General features: G+C 35.7%; 1 protein-coding gene across 3 annotated transcripts in view; it reads right to left on the reverse strand.

The window, feature by feature from the left end:
* Positions 1–19,213, reverse strand: part of GRID2 (glutamate ionotropic receptor delta type subunit 2) — a gene marked incomplete at both ends in the record, with an annotated part of 1,503,481 nt that overhangs the window by 594,808 nt on the left and 889,460 nt on the right. For all 3 annotated transcript variants that reach the window (XM_081304511.1, XM_081304512.1, XM_081304510.1), the window contains one exon: positions 16,519–16,638. In XM_081304511.1, coding sequence (XP_081160637.1) covers positions 16,519–16,638 — 120 coding nt within the window. The remainder of the gene's footprint in view (positions 1–16,518; positions 16,639–19,213) is intronic.

Here is a 19,213-nt window from a genome sequence, read left to right on the forward strand (position 1 = left end):
CATACAATCCACAGGGACAAGGCATAGTTGAAAGAGCTCATCAAACTATTAAAACGTACCTATTAAAGCAAAAAGAGGGAATTGGAAAGGGGTATATATCCCCCAAAGATAAACTTAAAATAACCCTTTTTACTCTAAACTTTTTAAATTTGGATTCATCAGGACTTAGTGCTGTGGAAAGACATATGTACCCGAAAAATGTACATAAGCCTAAGGTACTTTGGAAAGATATTCTAACAGGACAATGGAAAGGTCCCGACCCAGTTATTGTCTGGAGTCGGGGTTCCGTTTGTGTTTTTCCACAGGGAGAACAGCAGCCGATTTGGATTCCAGAGAGATTAACTAAAGCAATTTCTACAGAAGAAAAAGATGATTTGACTCAAATCCATAACAGCTGATATCCAGAGCTCCAGCTTGGCTATTCTTACATCTGCGACAGTGATTAACCACGGTGCTTTTTTCAATATCTATTTTATTATTGCATTTTTCCCACATCGTAAAGTTCTATTTTATTTTTTGAGCTCATACAAACCTAGGTTAATGTTTTTCTGATCAGTTTTATTTTTTGACTGTGTTTTATTTTTTGACTGTGGAGTTTTTAAACATTGCAATGGAGATTTCACCTAGGTAAAACTACAAGGCCTTTATTGTCTTATGTGTTGTATGTTGTGTGCACATTTCTGTTTTGTGTTGTATGTCTGTATGTGTGTATGTCCATATTTCATATATGAGGAGCGCTCATGAAAAAATGGATCCGAATTTTTTTTTTTTATTCACGTGATTTAAATGGTTTAATTTAAATTAGGTAAACAGCTGTTAAAGATTGTTTTTAAAGGTGGTTAACAGATCTGTTTGCTTACTAATTTAAATTAGGTAAACAGCTGTTAAGGATTTTTTTTTTAAGGAGGTTAACAGATCTGTTTGTTTACTTTCACCTTTCCTTTTCATTATATTTAATAATTCTGTTCAGGATAATGTCTCTTTAGCATCATTGCCAGAATTTCCATCTCCATCCCAGTGCCGGTGAAGACTAAGATAAAACCAAACTACAGCTTCTATGATAGCCATCACAGTAAACTGTATAAACTGATGCATCAGTGAATATAACTCAACAAGTAATGCTCAATCAAGGACTCGATTTACTTTGGGAGGAAATGGACATATTGATAGACTCCTCCGATTTGAACTGCCTGCAGAACTTGCCTGGACTATATATCAGTTGCATGCATTGTGAAATATCGTCTGGTGCAGCGAATTGTGGTACTGCTGGCATATCTTTGCTGATGGTGTCACCAGTGACGCAATTTTTCCAAAGGAGCCATCAATGGCTTGGTGTCGTGGCATTTCTGTATCCTCCTCCCTTCTACTAGTGATGTTCTAAAATTTGGGGGCCAACAGAGGTGAGGCAAAGAACCTCACCCCCCCACTGGCACCAAGGCTAATTTGGGGGCCATCAGAGGTGAGGCAAGAACCTCACCCCCCCCCACTGGTGCATAGACCTATCCACAAGCATGGCTGAATGCTGGACCGATAGTCAGTGACGGGTTGATCTGATTGCAGTGGATTCAACCTAAGACAGGAGGCTGACGCCTAAAGGTCAGTTTTCCCATGAGAGGTAAGAACCATATGTTGAATTGGACAAGCTACCAGGCACGGTCCTTAAGCCACATTGGTTGTTGTTTAATTAATCAGAAGGGGGGAGATGCTGAGGGCCATTACCACGTAGGAATGACGCATCGATTTCCTTGCCAGCGTACCCCATGTTAATTTCGCTGTTGACCTTGCATGTGTGTTTGAGAAAGGTGACCCTGCTCAACGACCAGGGAGGATCCAGGATTAGGGTGTGTCCTGCAGTTTGAGGAAGTATCCCGCTCCTTGGGTTAAGGGCGTTCCCAGTTTAAGACCTTGGATTTTAGGGAAGTTCGATGTTGAGGATTATTGCTGCTGGAATTAGGGCGTTCCTCTTGCCTGAGCTCCCGTTGAGTTCTCGTGAGATTCAGAGAGCATTTTTGGGAAAAAAGCCTCGTGGAGGAGGTGAATTGTGTGGCAGCTGAACTGGGATTGCCCCAGAACGTGTGTGGAGGCCGGTGTGAGTTCGGGAATAAAGAATTGCTGTTTGAATCTACAAAGCTGTGTGGTGGCTCGTGATTCTGTACCCAGCCAAGACTGCGGCACCTGACTACTAATTTCATGTAAGAAACAATATGTACATTTTGAGAAGATTATTGGATAAATGAAAATTTGTAACTATAAATTACTTTACACTTATTCATTTATTAAATTCTGAATAACCCTATATTACAGGGAAGAATTGGTCAAATATTAATTTTAAAACTTAGAAAAATGAATCTGTAATTTTTAGGACTTCTTTTTCAAAATTCTTTGAAACTTTCATTAATAAATATCACCTGAAGACACATTTCATATATTAAAAATAACTTTGCCATACAGTCCTATCCCCCACAACGGAAACTCCACCAAGGCAATCAGCGGCCACCATCTTGGAGAGCTGAAGTATCCACCGCCACTCTCTGACAGACTGCAACAATAAAACAGGTCTGTGTCACTCAGCCCATCCCCCATACATCGGGAAATTCGCATAAAACCTCTCCTAGGCTTTCCGGGGGAGGGAGTATCAGAGTGAGCCTGCATAAAGACTAGGGGAAAACTAGAGACACCTGACCTTCAACTCCCCCTCCCATCAGCAGCCAAAACGAAACCTGTCTAGCCAGCACTGGGGGAGGGGTAAGCAGAAAAATCAAAACGAAAGAGTGCCAGGGATCCCAATAGCCAATTGTGCGTCCCCGGAGATGCAGGCTGACTGATTCGCCCGGCCTTCCCCACGGCTACAGAAGGCAGGGCGCCACAGAGAAGCGATTAATTAGCAAGCAGGGAGAAAAGTGGCTGCAATTCTGTGGAATCCTGCCGGATGAGCCCACACTGACCCCCGGGCTGAGTACGGGATTTCAGAGGGGGAAGGAAGCGGTACAGTTCTATCCCCCACAACGGAAACAAAACAATAGAGTGCCGGGGATCCCAATAGACACCCTCTACACCCAACAAACGGCAGGCCCAGAGTACAGTTTGAACTGCCGAGAGCCATCACTCAGAGGAAATCTGGTCTAGCAGGAGAAACCAAGACTAGCAGGAGAAACCAGGGGACTAGAGGCCAGGCCCTCGCGACTGGGTGGCTGGAAACCGCAGGCCCACCGGCGACAGTTCACCCACTGCCTGTGCAACTGGGCAGTAGGAGAACGCCTGCCCGCCGGATACTGACCGCAGGACTGAGTTCCTAGAGATCTCCCGCCCACTGGCGACAGCCGGGCCGCTGCCTGAGATACTGGGCGGCTGGAGACTGCCCGCCTGCCTCGACAGGGAGCTGAAACCAAACAGAGACAGTCCAGTCACACAGCCCCATTAGGACACCCCAGCAAGGAGCCTGGGGCCCGTCATACCAGAGTAGTGACGTCACTGGAGCTCGGCCGTCAGAATTCCTTCCCAGCAGAATTCACGTTAGCAGGCACAGTTTAACAACACAAAGAAGAAACAACAGAGTAATACAGAACCAAAACAAATCTATAGAAGAGAGCAGATACATGGCAATCAAATAGAGCTGGAAAGTAACGTGGACAACACGAGAAAACAAGGGAAAAAAGGAGTACAAACAAAGCAGGACAACTTAATTCTACAGGAGGACATAGAAACAACAGAAGCAGGGATAGGGAAAGAACTCAAGGCATACTTAACTCGAATGGAAAGGAATATTAGAGAAGACATGAGACAGCAAGTCCAAGCAATAAAAGTATATTTTGAAAATGAATTAAACAAACAAATTCAAATGGCAAAGAATGAGCTCTACCAGGAGATAGAGATCTTAAAAAAAATCAAACAATAATCCTAGAATTGCAGGAAAATATAAACCAAATTAAAAACTCAAATGAGAATATTACAAATAGACTTGATCAAGTAGAAGTCAGAACATCAGATAATGAAGACAAGGTTTATCAACTTGAAAAGAATATAGTCAACACAGAAAAGATGCTTAAATCCCATGAGCAAGGTTGGGAAAAATCATACCACTCACATGGCCCTCGGAAGCAAGCAGGAGTAGCCATACTCATATCAAATAAAATCAACTTCAAACCTAAGTTAATCAAGAAGGATAAAGAAGGACACTATATACTGTTAAAAGGAACCATCCACCAACAAGACATAACAATTATCAATTTGTATGCACCGAACAATGGAGCTGCAACGTTCATAAAACAAACTCTCCTCAAGTTCAAGAGTCAAATAGACCACAACACAATAATTGTGGGTGACTTCAACACACCGCTCTCGCCATTAGACAGATCCTCTAGACAAAAACTGAACAAAGAAACTATAGAACTCAACAGCACAATCAATAACCTAGACTTAACCGACATATATAGAATATATCAACCATCATCAAGTGGATACACGTTCTTCTCAGCAGCACATGGATCCTACTCAAAGATAGACCATACATTATGCCATAAGGCGACTCTTAGTAAGTATAAAGATGTGGAGATAATACCATGCACCATATCTGATCACAATGGAATGAAATTGGAAATCAATGATAAAAGAAGGAAGGAAAAAATCCTACATCACATGGAAAATGAACAATATGTTACTGAATGATCAATGGGTTACAGAAGACATAAAGGAGAAGATGAAAAAATTCTTAGAGACAAATGATAATACAGACACAACATACCGGAATCTATGGGACACAATGAAAGCATTTTTAAGAGGGAAATTCATTTCTTGGAGTTCTTTCCTCAAAAAAAGAAAAAACCAACAAATAAATGAACTCACACTACACCTCAAAAACCTAGAAAAGGAAGAGCAAAACAACAGCAAATGTAGTAGAAGACAAGAAATAATTAAAATTAGAGCAGAAATCAACGAAATTGAAACAAAAAAAACCATTGAAAAAATTGATAAAACTAAAAGTTGGTTCTTTGAAAAAATAAATAAGATAGACAGGCCCTTAGCCATGCTAACGAAGAGAAGAAGAGAGAGAACTCAAATTACCAACATACGGGATGAAAAAGGCAATATCACAACAGATACTACAGAAATACAGAAGATACTTAGAAAGTATTTTGAAACCCTATATTCCAATAAAATAGAAGATAGTGAAGATATCGATAAATTTCTTAAGGCATATGATCTGCCCAGATTGAGACAGGAAGACACACACAATTTAAACAGACCAATAACAAAGGAAGAAATAGAAGAAGCCAATAAAAGACTACCAACCAAGAAAACCCTGGACCGGATGGGTATACAGCGGAATTCTACAAAACCTTCAAGAAGAATTAATACCAATACTTTTCAAGCTATTTCAAGAAATAGAAAAAGAAGGAGCTCTCCAAATTCATTCTATGAGGCCCACATCACTCTGATCCCAAAAACAGACAAAGACACTTCAAAGAAAGAAAACTACAGACCAATATCTCTAATGAACTTGGATGCAAAAATTCTCAATAAAATTCTGGCGAATCGAATACAAAAACATCAAAAAACTTGTGCACCATGATCAAGTAGGAATCATCCCTGGGATGCAAGGCTGGTTCAATATACGGAAATCAATAAATGCTATTCACCACATCAACAGACTTAAAGACAAGAACCATTTGATCATCTCGATAGATGCAGAAAAAGCATTTGACAAAGTATAGCATCCCTTTATGTTCAAAACACTAGAAAAACTATGGATAACAGGAACTTACCTCAACATTGTAAAAGCTATAAATGCTAAACCTCAGGCTAGCATCATCCTAAACGGAGAAAAACTGAAGACATTCCCTCTAAAATCTGGAACAAGACAGGGATGCCCTCTATCACCACTTCTATTCAATTTAGTTCTCGAAGTACTAGCCAGAGCAATTAGACAGACAAAAGAAATTAAAGTCATAAAAATAGGAAAAGAAGAAATTAAATTATCGCTATTTGCGGATGACATGATAATATACTTAACAGACCCAAAAGAGTCTACAAAGAAGCTGCTAAGTTAATAAATGAATTCAGCAAAGTGGCAGGATATAAAATCAACACATATAAATCAAAGGCATTCCTGTATATCAGCAACAAAACCTCTGAAATGGAAATAAGGAAAACCACTCCATTCACAATATCCTCAAAGAAAATAAGATACTTGGGAATCAACCTAACAAAAGAGGTGAAAGATTTATACAATGAAAACTACAGAACCCTAAAGAGAGAGACAGAAGAAGATCTCAGAAGATGGAAAAATGTACCCTGCTCATGGATAGGCAGAACTAACATCATCAAAATGGCGATATTACCCAAAGTTCTCTACAGGTTTAATGCGATGCCAATCAAAATCCCAACGGTATTTCTTGTAGAAATAGATAAAGCAATCATGAAATTCATATGGAAAAACAAAAGACCCAGAATAGCAAAAGCAATTCTAAGAAGGAAGTGTGAATCTGGAAGTACAGCGATACCAGAGTTCAAACTGTACTACAAAGCAATAGTAACAAAAACAGCATGGTACTGGTACCAAAACAGGCAGGTGGACCAATGGTACAGAATAGAGGACACAGAGACTAATCCACAAAGTTACAACTATCTTATATTTGATAAAGGGGCTAAAAACATGCAATGGAGGAAGGATAGCATCTTTAACAAATGGTGCTGGGAAAATTGGAAATCCATATGCAACAAAATAAAATTGAATCCCTTTCTCTCGCCATCCACAAAAGTTAACTCAAAATGGATCAAGGAGCTAGATATCAAATCAGAGACTCTGCGTCTGATAGAAGAAAAAGTTGGCTCCGATCTACATTTAGTGGGGTCGGGCTCCAAATTCCTTAATAGGACACCCATAGCACAAGAGTTAATAACAAGAATAAACAAATGGGACTTACTTAAACTAAAAAGTTTTTTCTCAGCAAGAGAAACAATAAAAGAGGTAAATAGAGAGCCTACATCCTGGGAACAAATTTTTACCCCTCACACCTCAGATAGAGTCCTAATATCCAGAATGTACAAAGAACTCAAAAAATTAAACAATAAGATAACAAATAACCCAATCAACAAATGGGCCAAGGACCTGAACAGACACTTCTCAGAGGAGGACATACAATCAATCAACAAGTACATGGAAAAATGCTCACCATCTCTAGCAATCAGAGAAATGCAAATGAAAACCACCCTAAGATACCATCTCACTCCAGTAAGATTGGCAGCCATTATGAAGTCAAACAACAATAAGTGTTGGCGGGGATGTGGGGAAAAGGGTACACTTGTATACTGCTGGTGGGACTGCAAAATGGTGAGGCCAATTTGGAAAGCAGTATGGAGATTCCTGGGAAAGCTGGGAATGGATCCACCATTTGACCCAGCTATCGCCCTTCTCGGACTATTCCCTGAGGACCTTAAAAGAGCGCACTATAGGGATACGGCCACATCAATGATTATAGCAGCACAATTCACAATAGCTAGACTGTGGAACCAACCTAGATGCCCTTTAATAGATGAATGGATAAAAAAAAATGTGGCATCTATACACAATGGAGTATTATGCAGCACTAAGAAATGACAAAATCATAGAATTTGCAGGGAAATGGATGGCATTAGAGCAGATTATGCTAAGTGAACCTAGCCAAGCCCTAAAAAACAAATGCCAAATGTCTGCTTTGATATAAAGAGAGCAACTAAGAACAGAACAGGAAGGAAGAGCATGAGGAAAAGACTAACAGTAAACAAAGACGAATGGGGGGAGAGAAAGGGAGAGAGAAGGGAAAGCATATGGAAATGGTAGGAGACCTTCAATGATACACAAAATTATAAGAGGTTATGAGGGGCAAGGGGGAGGGGGGAAAAAGGGGATAGAATTGAACAACAGCAGGGGAGGTAGAGAGGGAAGATGGGAGGGGAGGGGAGGGGAGGGGGGATAGTAGGGGATAGGAAAGGTAACAGAATACAACAGTCACTAATATGCCATTATGTAATAATGTGAGTATGTAACAGATGTGATTCTGCAATCTGTATTTGGGGTGAAAATGGGAGTTCAAAACCCAATTTGAGTCTAATGTATGAAAGATGATATATCATGAGCTCTGTAATGTTTTGAACAATCAATAAAAAAAAATAACTTTGCTTATGGGAAGAATTTTGAGTTTTATTATTATAGTATATTCAAAATTTCCATACTATAAAGTTAATTTAGATATTCTTATCCTAATGTAAAATTAAAATGATCAAAATGGTATTGTCCTGCTTCAAATAACATAAGGTATAAATTGCATATTCTAGTGTCACAGATAGTATTTGAAAATAAACAAAATGACTTATTTTACCACTTTAATAAAACAGAGCTTCAGAACTATTCACTATTAGGTGGTATTGGAGTGAAAATTTATAGAATGCTAATTCTAGAAGAGAAAGTGTACTTGAAATCACAAGCAAGAAAACTTGTTTGCAAAGTCTAAATTACTTTGAGGTATATCTTCTTCCCTCAGACTATACATGGGATTTTAAATATAAAACATCTTAATACAGAACTATACAACTAATATGCAGAAAATAAATGAGATTTCCTTTTCCATGGCCTGAAATAAATGTTTATGCTTGGCCATAAATTACACATATTTTCAAAGGCATAATAAAAGGTAAAGAAATCTAAGCTTTCAGAAATATTTCTCCTCAGGTAAAGGAGGATTTCTTTCTTTTTTTCTTTGGTTTTTCTAATTAGTTATACATTACAGGAGAATGCATTTCATTTTATTGTGCACAAATGGAGCACAATCATTTCACTAAAAGCTCATATAGTAGAAGGTCTGTTGTACATGATGCAGAGATGCACCATTTGTGCAATCATACATGTATCTAGGGCAATGATGTGTGTCTTATCCCACCATCTTACCTACCCTCTTACTCCCTCTTATAATTCCCATTTTATCACCAACATAGACATGATATTCTTTACTCTAAATGGAAGACATCACTCCTGCACCAAACAAATAAGTTATGAAAGTTCTATTAGTAAATTTTGTCATATTATATGCCCAGCAATATTCATTACTTGTAGTCTTTCCAATTGTATAAAATCCTCTGCCTGTTAAGGAGAATTTATAATCCCCTGAGGAAGCCAGACAAGCCTGAGAGAACAAGAGATATATACTCAAATGATCCGAATCAGACCATGGAGAAATTCAGAGGAAAGAAAAGGCAGAGACTTCGAGGTCCAAAGATAAGCCCCTGGGATTATGGTTCAATTGAACCTACTATGCCATAAATGTCACTGCACAGTAAATTAGTCTGTTGTGAGTTTCCAACATACATGGATAAATGACTCACTTTTTGAGCCTTTACTACTACCATCTGCACATTCATACAACCTCTTTGAAATAAATCTTCGTATCTACCACTTAATATTTGTTGTCACAGTATGTTTATATGAGCAAATGCTTTTCAATTTGATATATTCCTAATCGAAATTCCTTTGATAATTACCAATACTGTGTCATGGACATTGATTTCTATTTGTGGCTGAAACTAAGAATGTGGTTCTTCAGTAGAGGTAAGTGCCACTGCATTACACTGGAGAAACATCAGTGCATACAGCTATTTCCTCTGCTTTGGAGTGATGGCAGATGGGCTTCCTCTGAAGCATAAATAATCTGGTTCACAGTATGTTTTTTTTTTTAAGAGCACAGACTTTCTTTACCCATCAGGAGATTGTTGGGATCAATGATTTTAAAGTCTCACACAATGGAAATTTTGTAAAGTACTACAGTGAATATCAATCACATGACTTTGTGGTATGAAATATTCTCTTGAAGATACATCCAAATAAAAGTGACAGTGCTAAGTTTATTATGATTGTATACCATATGCAAAGGAGAATGGGAGAAAAATAAAAGATATTTATTAACAATATTTTATAGATTCTATTAATTATATAAAACTTCCAAGACACAAATTATTTGAAATGTGACAATAAATAAATGTGGCAGATTTTCCAAATGATAGATTTAAAGTATAAAGACAAAGTTTATGTAGGACATGTTTACCCTCAGAGTCTCTGCTATTAACTTTCCATATAACTATAAAGAGTATAATTCCAAGTTTTGATTAATAAAATTATAGAATTTTGGCCAGGAAAAAAAAAACATTAAAAAACCTAAAAAGGTTAGGGTTTCATGCTAACATTGGGATTGTCATGGATAATGCTCTGTCAGTCACACCTAAATGAAATTCCTTTCCCTACCTCATTCACATAGAAATTTCTTACAAGAACAACCACTAGACTTTTTATTTCTTGCATTGGCTTCTTGTGTTGGACAGCATATAAATTACTGTCCACTTACAAATGGGCAATATTTTAAATATTCCTCATTATCTAACCTATAAACATTATTTCACTTAATCCTTAAAGCAATCCTGAGAGACACATATGTATTATTACAGACTGAGAAATAGAGACTCACTTTGGTTAGAAGTCTGAAGACAAACCTTATTCAGCAAGTGACAGGGTCAGAATTTCAACTTAGGTGTATCTGACAAGGCTATGCACCCTTTTCTACCATAACATAATAAGTCTAGTCTGGTTAGAAATGATATTGAACTACAAGTACCAATAGTCCTAATTAGCTTGTACTTTCACGAGTCCTGCCATTTTTCTTAAGAATAACAAATCTAACTACCTATTATCTCTCTTATTCTCTACGACCTCTTCCAAACAAATTACACATATTAATAACCATTAAAATTATTGATTATATTTTTGTTGACCCAGTGCCCAAGTCTGCTAGACATTGAGAATAAAAAGATGAAAGGATTATTATCATACACTCACATTCTCATATGGCTTATCAACTAATTTATGTGCATGTATATGTTACTTTTCATTTGAAATAAAGAAAAAATACGGCTGATAAGTGTTTAAAGGCAGAGAAGAATCCAATGGATTCTAGTGTATATATTCATTCATTAAATACTTTAATGAGCATTTGCTGTTTATCATGTGTGGGGGAATACAATAGGAAGAAACAGAATTTCTTATCTTATGGAGTTATATGACAATGGAAAGATAGACTATAACAAGTAAATTAATATTTACAAATATACATATAAGAAGATATTTACATAACTATATGTACATATATACTATCAATTTGTAAACAGTGTTACACAGAAACATAAAGTGGGATAGTATGAAAAGAAAAAAGTTATTTTAGATATCCTAGAAGCAGAATAAAATGATGAAGAATACTAGTAAAATGTTTAATCCTTGGCTATTTGAATGCAAAGCTATTCTTTCCTCTGAGTTCAACATTTTAAAACAACTTAGTTTATTAAGAACGGACCAACATCAAACTATGTAATACTCTTTGAGAAAATAGTACATTATGTTTGCCTGGGAATGCAAAGCAGTAGATTTTATATTTGTGAATTTAATGTTGGAGAACCTGAACAAAGATTCTAAATCTATCTGAGAAATCATTGTACCTAGGAGCTAAAATATCTCTGCTGTACCATTTTATTTCATCAACTTCTGAGAAAACACTTTTATGAAGATACTAAGCATTACTATGCAATTAAGATAGGTTGTGAAACCAGCTTTAATCTACTTTTCCTAGCTTTATTTTCTTGTTTGTGATAAAGTTCAAAGACATTAAGTCTAGAGTATTAAATTTTAATGCTAGAACTCAGTCTTCACAGTAAAAAGCGAGTAGCATTGACAACTGAACAAAACAAAGAAAATTCAGACAAGTAAAAAAGCTATTATATTGCATTCCTTTTCTAAGAAAAAGCATATATTGATTCTTCAAAAGCAAAGTTATGTAATTTAATATTTAGCTGTTATAAAAAATTTGTTATATTTGATATTGTTAGAATTAAATCATTCCTTCGAAATTCTATATTGTAATGACATAAATAGGAACAATTATATTCTTGCAGAGTTTAAGGATACAGAACATCTTGATGATTTCTAAACTTGGCTTTGAGTTTCACCTGAATTTATCTCAAGGATACATGGTGTGCTAGTAGCTTCAGTATACTATTTTCTGAAGAAACAGCTTACATCAAAGTAAAGGAACATGTAGAAAATATCAGAGCAGGAAAGCTCTTCATTTTGATCAGCATCAGTGAAAATTAAATAATCCTTTTCACATTCTCAACAAATTCAGAAAAATGAAGCCTTCATTCATATAATGCCAAGAAAGCACAGACTAGTCGAAAATTTAGGACTGAACCCTTGGTCAAATCCTGAACAGACAAAACTCTGCTTACTGTATGAGATCTGACAGTATCCCTGCTTGAGGTGATAAGGCTGCAGGCATTGTGTACACTTAGCCACTGGCAGCAGAATAAACACTGACAACTTGACAGTTCATCAATTGGAAAGCCATTGACTCTTCTTGAGACATGGAGAAACAGGGAATGGAACCTTAATTTCAGGCATACATCTAGTAAGTCTATACTGCAAAAAAACATCTGCAAGGCAATGTTTTCCCTTGCTAAGTGTCTTTGAAAACATTACTATATGTGTTAATGCCTGTATGAATCAACTGCCCTATTTATAAATGGAGCTGCCAATCCCAAAACTACTTTAAAATGTTCTTACAATTACTTGAGAATTGGATTTGGATTTTTATCAATTCAGCAGTTAATTAAAATTACAAATTAGTAGCAAAACATATACATTATAGAAATAAATATTTAAAAATTAAGAATGTTTAAAAATTTTTAAAACAATAATACAAAAAAAATTGTGTCAACAATGTAAAAGACACCATGAGTAAATATTTGGTGAAAAATAGTACTTTTCATATAATGTCTATAAAATGCCAGCTCATAGGAGCAGTTCCAACCAGTTTAGGAGCTGAAGCACAGAAACTCAAACAACTAAAATTTCAGGAATTATTTAATATTTCCTAACAATAAAGCAGACTTGATATGGTATCTATAAATCTCTGTCACCTTACTGGCAGAGAGAATAAATTACAGATTTTGAATTCAGAGCAAGGAGGGTGAAGCAATTACATTGAACCACGATGTTCTTAGAAGGCTAAATGAAGGGCTCTTCTGCCAAGCATGACATGGTGAACACCTGGAAACCATCCCCTCTTAGAATTACAAATTCAGAAGTCTCTCTCCCCCCAAAGACTATTTCCTGGCTCTGAAGCTCTCACTTAATCCCTTTTAAAATATAGGCTCTTTAGACACATTGAGGGCTCTATTCTCTTAAGCCTCACTTTCTCTCTATTTTGAGAATTCTCCTATCTTTACTGCTTGCTATTCATGTTCAATTTAGATTTCATGCTTTGCCACTTCAGCTGTATCTTGCCAAAATCTGATTTCACTGCCTCATTGTGCTATCAAAAACACCACAAACAAAACAAAACAACCTGATGAAACCTCAAGCTTACATTAATCCAATCTCATTCAGTCTGCTGATTGTTGCCAAGCAAACATACACAATCATGGAGATTCATGCTATAGTGAGTTTTTCAACCTCATAGGGGTCAAGAGCCTGGCCTGGTGATGCTTCCTTGTATCCTAATCAGTTCTCTGCTGTGTGCCACAGCAACCATTTCAAATCTGAGTCTCCAGCTTTATTATCTCCATGTTTTGGTTAATGTTGTTACTAGGATTGAACCCAGGGGTGCTTAACAACCTAGCCACATCCCCAGCCCTTTTTATTTTTTATGTTGAGACAGAATCTTGCTAAGATGCTTAGGGTCTCACTAAGTTGCTGAGGCTGCCTTGAATTTGCCATGCTCCTGTCTCAGGTGCTCCCCCCAAGTGGCTGGGTCTCCAATGTTCTTTTCTCCTTAGCAAATTAATCCCCTTCTTTACTTTTCTAGGAAAAGATAATATAGTTTAGACCATTCCTTTAACTTCCAAAAGTGAAGACTTGCTTTCAAATGTACCATTGTTTCTTGCCGCAGCCCGGCTGGTGGGGCAAACTAACCGGGGGGTGACGAGGAACTTGTGAAGGTTGATGCAGCAGGAGTGAGAGCCGTTTATTGTAGGACAGGAGTGGTATATATACATTCCACACAGCTTATCTTAATTAACATAAACTAGATACAGCAGTCAACCAATAAGGAATGTCCACACTTAATGGAGATTACTTCACAAACCACTCCCTGTGGCAAAATGCCAGGTGCCATCTTGACTTGTTTACAGACTCTAACAGTTTCTTTACCTGCTCTGTTATCACTCTGGAAAATATGGACCCCCCATTCATAAGTACAAAGAGTCCATCCAATTCTGGATAAGATCCAATTTTCTTTTTTTCTCCTGGACTTCTATCAATGATCCTATATCTTCATGTATTCCTCTCTCCTGGCTTGGTCTGTGAGCATTCATATATACTCAAGTCTTACATCCTAAAATTTCTCCCTTTCACCATCACAAATTCATTTAATTACTACCCAAATATGTTACCTTCTTCACATTTTTACTTTTCTGTGGTTGCTATTTAAATACATGGCCACTCCACTTTGATTTCTCCCATTAGTTAAAGCTAATTGCAAAAACAGTTATTCTATCCTGGATCTGGTTCTTGGATGGTTCATATTACTAACTCATTTAGGTTAAGTAGAGCATAATCTTAGCATCAAAATCTAACATTATGGACAATTTTAGGAAACCCCATTCAAAAATATAAATGAAACAACCTTAAGCAATATGAGAGCAAATCATATAATTTTATGTAAATATAAATATGATAATTTTATGTCATGTAAACACAATTTTCATATAAAATTATGTGTATACCAGGAATGGATTAAATTTCCTTAATCTGGTCAAAGTTATTAAAAAGAAAAAATACTTATGTTCTAGTATAATGTTAACATATTTTTTCTCTCAGACTGATAACAATCCAAAGATACTGCTATCTCCATTTAACATTTTCTCAGAGGTTCTAGTCAGTATATTAAGACAGGAAAAATAAAAAGTGTAAAATTACAAAAGAAGAGATAAAAACTCTCATTAATTTTAGATAAGAAAATTTTCAGTGGACAAAGAAATAATTAGAATTAAAAAGCTGAGCAAGGTAATCAAATATAAAGTCAACATATAATATCAATATTATATTCATGTCAACAATAAACAGAAAATAAAATTTTAAGAGATTCCATTTTATATGTATATGATATAGTACCACTGAGGAATACAAATTAAACAGACAAAACCCCCAAAACTCTGCTGCTAACAAGAAGACTGTATCATTTAAAAAAAAATACGTTGAGAGCTGGGGTTGTGCCTCAGTGTCAGAGCGCTTGCCTAGCATGTGTGAGACACTGGGTTTGATCCTTAGCACCACATATATAATAAAAAATAAAGGTATATCAACAACTAAAAAAAATTAAAAAAAAATCATTGAGGAAAAAAAATAAGTTACAAATGACTACTACAGTATCTGCTTATGCGATATTCCAGGCCAAGCAAACTGTAATCATTACTAGGGATGGAAACAGAAGTGATGGGACCTTTTCAGTGATGGAAGTGTTCTGTAATCTAATCTGTGTGGAAATCACACTGGTGTATTTCATAAAGCTTTTTATATGTTTGCTATTCTTCACTATAAAACAAAAATTTAAAAATGTATTATGATAGTTTCAACTTAGCATAAATTTTCTGATAAATGTTTATTGACCAGAAGAACAAGTCCTAACTTCATTTTGTCCAGGTTTTCTGAATCTTACACCAGCCCTGGAAGGAAACACCTACTAAAGAGACACTTACTCTCAATGCAGTCAACTCCATATAGTTAGAAATTTATAGTTATCAGCTCTGCATGCAAATTTAATCACCTCAGGTTTATCCCTACCAAAAATACATAAAAATGGCAAATCCAAACTACAGAAAAGCCATTTCTCCTAGGGCTTTTACATTTCTTCTTGAGAAAGTTATTGTCCAAGTATTTCATGAAACATCCTTTATTGGCACTTAGCTGCTTCTTATATGATCTGTAGTATATAACAAGAGTTCATTTCCAACGACTTTTTATACTTATTATACTGCGCACATAGACAGTGCAATACTACAATGTCACATTTTATTGTAGTCTTTCTGTCCAACCATAGAAAATATATCCAAGCTATTATTCTGATTTTGTGCATGTTACAAACTAATAATCAAGCAGCTAGGCATTATATAAATATGAAACTCACACTTTATAAAAATTATCATTATAATGAATGAGCAATAATACCATTTCCCTAGGCACGCATCAGATTATTTTTTCCTTTAAATTATTCTGAGGCATAAATAAAATTTACTGCTTAATACTTCTGTATTTAAGTACTTAAATACTTAATATTTAAAATCATTTCAATCACTAATTCTCACGGACTTTCTCTCTCACCTTCCCCTCACTTTCTCTTTCAAACTACAATGTGAATTTTAACATGTGCTGTGATCAAATTGTATGGAGAAAGTCAAGCAAATCATGAAAATTATAGGAAAAAGCATATTTTAAAATGTGTCTGGGCTTACTTTTCGAACACCTCTGCCAAGCTCTTCTCCATAGTTGGTTCCAAGAATTTCAAAATGGACATTGGGATTACCTCCATTTTCTCCAAATTCTAGCTCTCCAGTCAAACCACTCACTCCACCCTAAAGGAGAGAACAGATAGTGGTATAAAAATTAGTAGTACTAAAATATAGGAAGTTCTACAAACTAAACTTCCATCTAGAAAGTAAATATTTCAAGCACAAGTTATTAAAAGATCTTCTAATGTGTATACAGCATAAACAAGAGTACAATTAAAAGTAATCTTGAAATTCACTTATATGAAATTTAGTTTCCAAGAGTCAAATGACTATACAAAATGACATCATGTTATTAAAAGAGAATAAAATTATGGCATTTACAGGTAAATGGATGGGGTTGGAGAATAGCATGCTAAGGGAAGTAAGCCGAACCCCCCAAACCAAAGGCTGGATATTCTCTCTGATAAGTGGATGGTGATCCATAATTGGGGAGGGGGGACTGTGAGGAGAATAGAGGAACTTTGATTGAGCAAGGGGGAGGGAGGAGGGGAAAAAGCATAGGGACAGGAAAGATGGTGGAATAATATGAACATCATTACCCTAGGTACATGTATGACTGCACATATGGTGGGACTCTACATAGTGTACAACCAGAGAAATGAAAACCTGGGCTCCATTTGTGTACAATGAATCAAAATGCACTCTGCTTTCATGTGTAACTAATTAGAACAAATTGGAAAAAAAAATGACATCATGTTAGAGCTGAGACTCAATTCCAGGTTCAAGTTTTGCCACCTTGCCTTGAATCATGGGTGACTACATTTGTTAGAATGCATGATGTTCTGGTGAACACAAAAAGCTACTCTGCAGATAAATTTAGACAATGCAATATGCTTTACTCCAGCACAATTCCATTTAAATGTCATTCAAATTTTATTCCTGGGAATCTCAAAATTCATGGTTTTTTTTAATTATTAGAGACTTATTTTCCTCCTTCTATAAACATACTTATGCAATTACAACCAAAATATACTATTTCAAAATCTAGAAGAATTTTGAACATTTTTTTACCATGAAGATAAATGCTTAAGAGATAGATATGTTTGATCTGATTTAAATATTACACAGTGTGTTATATATGTGGATATATATGTACATATATGTACACACACACATATATTTAAAAAATTACATGGTACCCACTAATATATACAATTTTATGTTCTTATGTATCAGTTAAGAAATTTCAAATGGTAAAAAAGGTAAATTATGTGTATATACATAATATATAAAATATATACACAAAACGATGTATATGGAAACTAAATTAGGCTTGAAAAGTGCTTTTACTCTTAACCAGCAGTGTTAGCTGTTGAGATTCCTTGGGAACTTCTCAGCTTCATCTTTCATTCAACGTGACAGATGTTCCTTTCCCCAACAGATGGCAATGTAGGTCATACTTCTTTCGCTCTTGTTTACCATTCTTTTCTGACTTTAGTTTATCTGACTTCATATTATTTAGGATTTTATAAATCAAAGTCACATTCTGAATCATGTCAATATCAAAGTATGTCTGAATTAGAATTTTGGCCTAATAATGGCTTTTATTTGGACAACAAATTATTACCTCAGTATATAAACTGCTTCAATTATCACCTCTGTGATGTTGCTACTAGACTATATCTCACTTGTCATAACCTGTAACTCCATTTCTTGTCTTTTTTGGCTGACATTATGCTGTCTGTTATATATTCTACTACATCTGTGACTTTCAGGCTCTCACTGGATGCTATTCATAAAAGAGGCCCAAGAGACCATTATTGATGGTTTTCTACTTTAATATGGATTTCAATATTTAGTCTATTTCATTTTTGCAACAATAATAATTAAAAAAAATAAATCACCTTAACTATACAGTTTCATTCAGAAAGAATCTGTTGATTTTGATATGTGCTCTTTTCACACACAATTTGGCAGTCAAGGGCACAGGTCATACTTCCTGGATTTTACCAACAGTATAAGAATGTACTAGCTGCATAAATCTGGCCAAGTCTCTTAACTTCTCTATTCCTCTATTTCTGTTTCTGTTAAATGGGAAAAATAATAGAACCTATCTCAGAAGATTATTATTATGATCTTTATTGTAGTTTTTAAAAATATTTATTTTTTAGTTGCAGTTGGACACAATAATTTATTTCACTTATTTATGTTTATGTGGTGCTGAGGATAGAACCCAGGGTCACACAAGTGTGAGGTGAGCACTCTACCACTGAGCCACAACCCCAGCCACTATTACAGTTTTATATATATACTAGTATTTATAGTATAAAACAAGTATATAGTGCTTGACATATAGTGAGAGCTCAATTACTATTATAATCATTATCATCATCACCTCCACTACTACCTTATTCTTTAATGTTAGAGGCTAATTCTATAGATTGTAGGCATAATTTTATTTTTTCTCAGGCAGTTTTATTGGGTTTGCAAAAATAGATTATATGCATGAATATTTAGATGCCCTTAGAGATGTTTTCATAAATTTCAACTCAATTATATCTCATTGATTAGTATTTTGGAAGAGTTAAAATAGCTAGCATAAGATCCACTCATTCCTTTTATGGCAGAAGTTAGGATGGAAAGCAAGTTTAATAACCCTTTCAACTGTAATTTCGGAAACATAGTCTGGTAATATTTA

Source organism: Spermophilus citellus (genome assembly GCF_964194105.1).
Source record: "Spermophilus citellus genome assembly, chromosome: 8".
Taxonomy (NCBI): domain Eukaryota; kingdom Metazoa; phylum Chordata; class Mammalia; order Rodentia; family Sciuridae; genus Spermophilus; species Spermophilus citellus.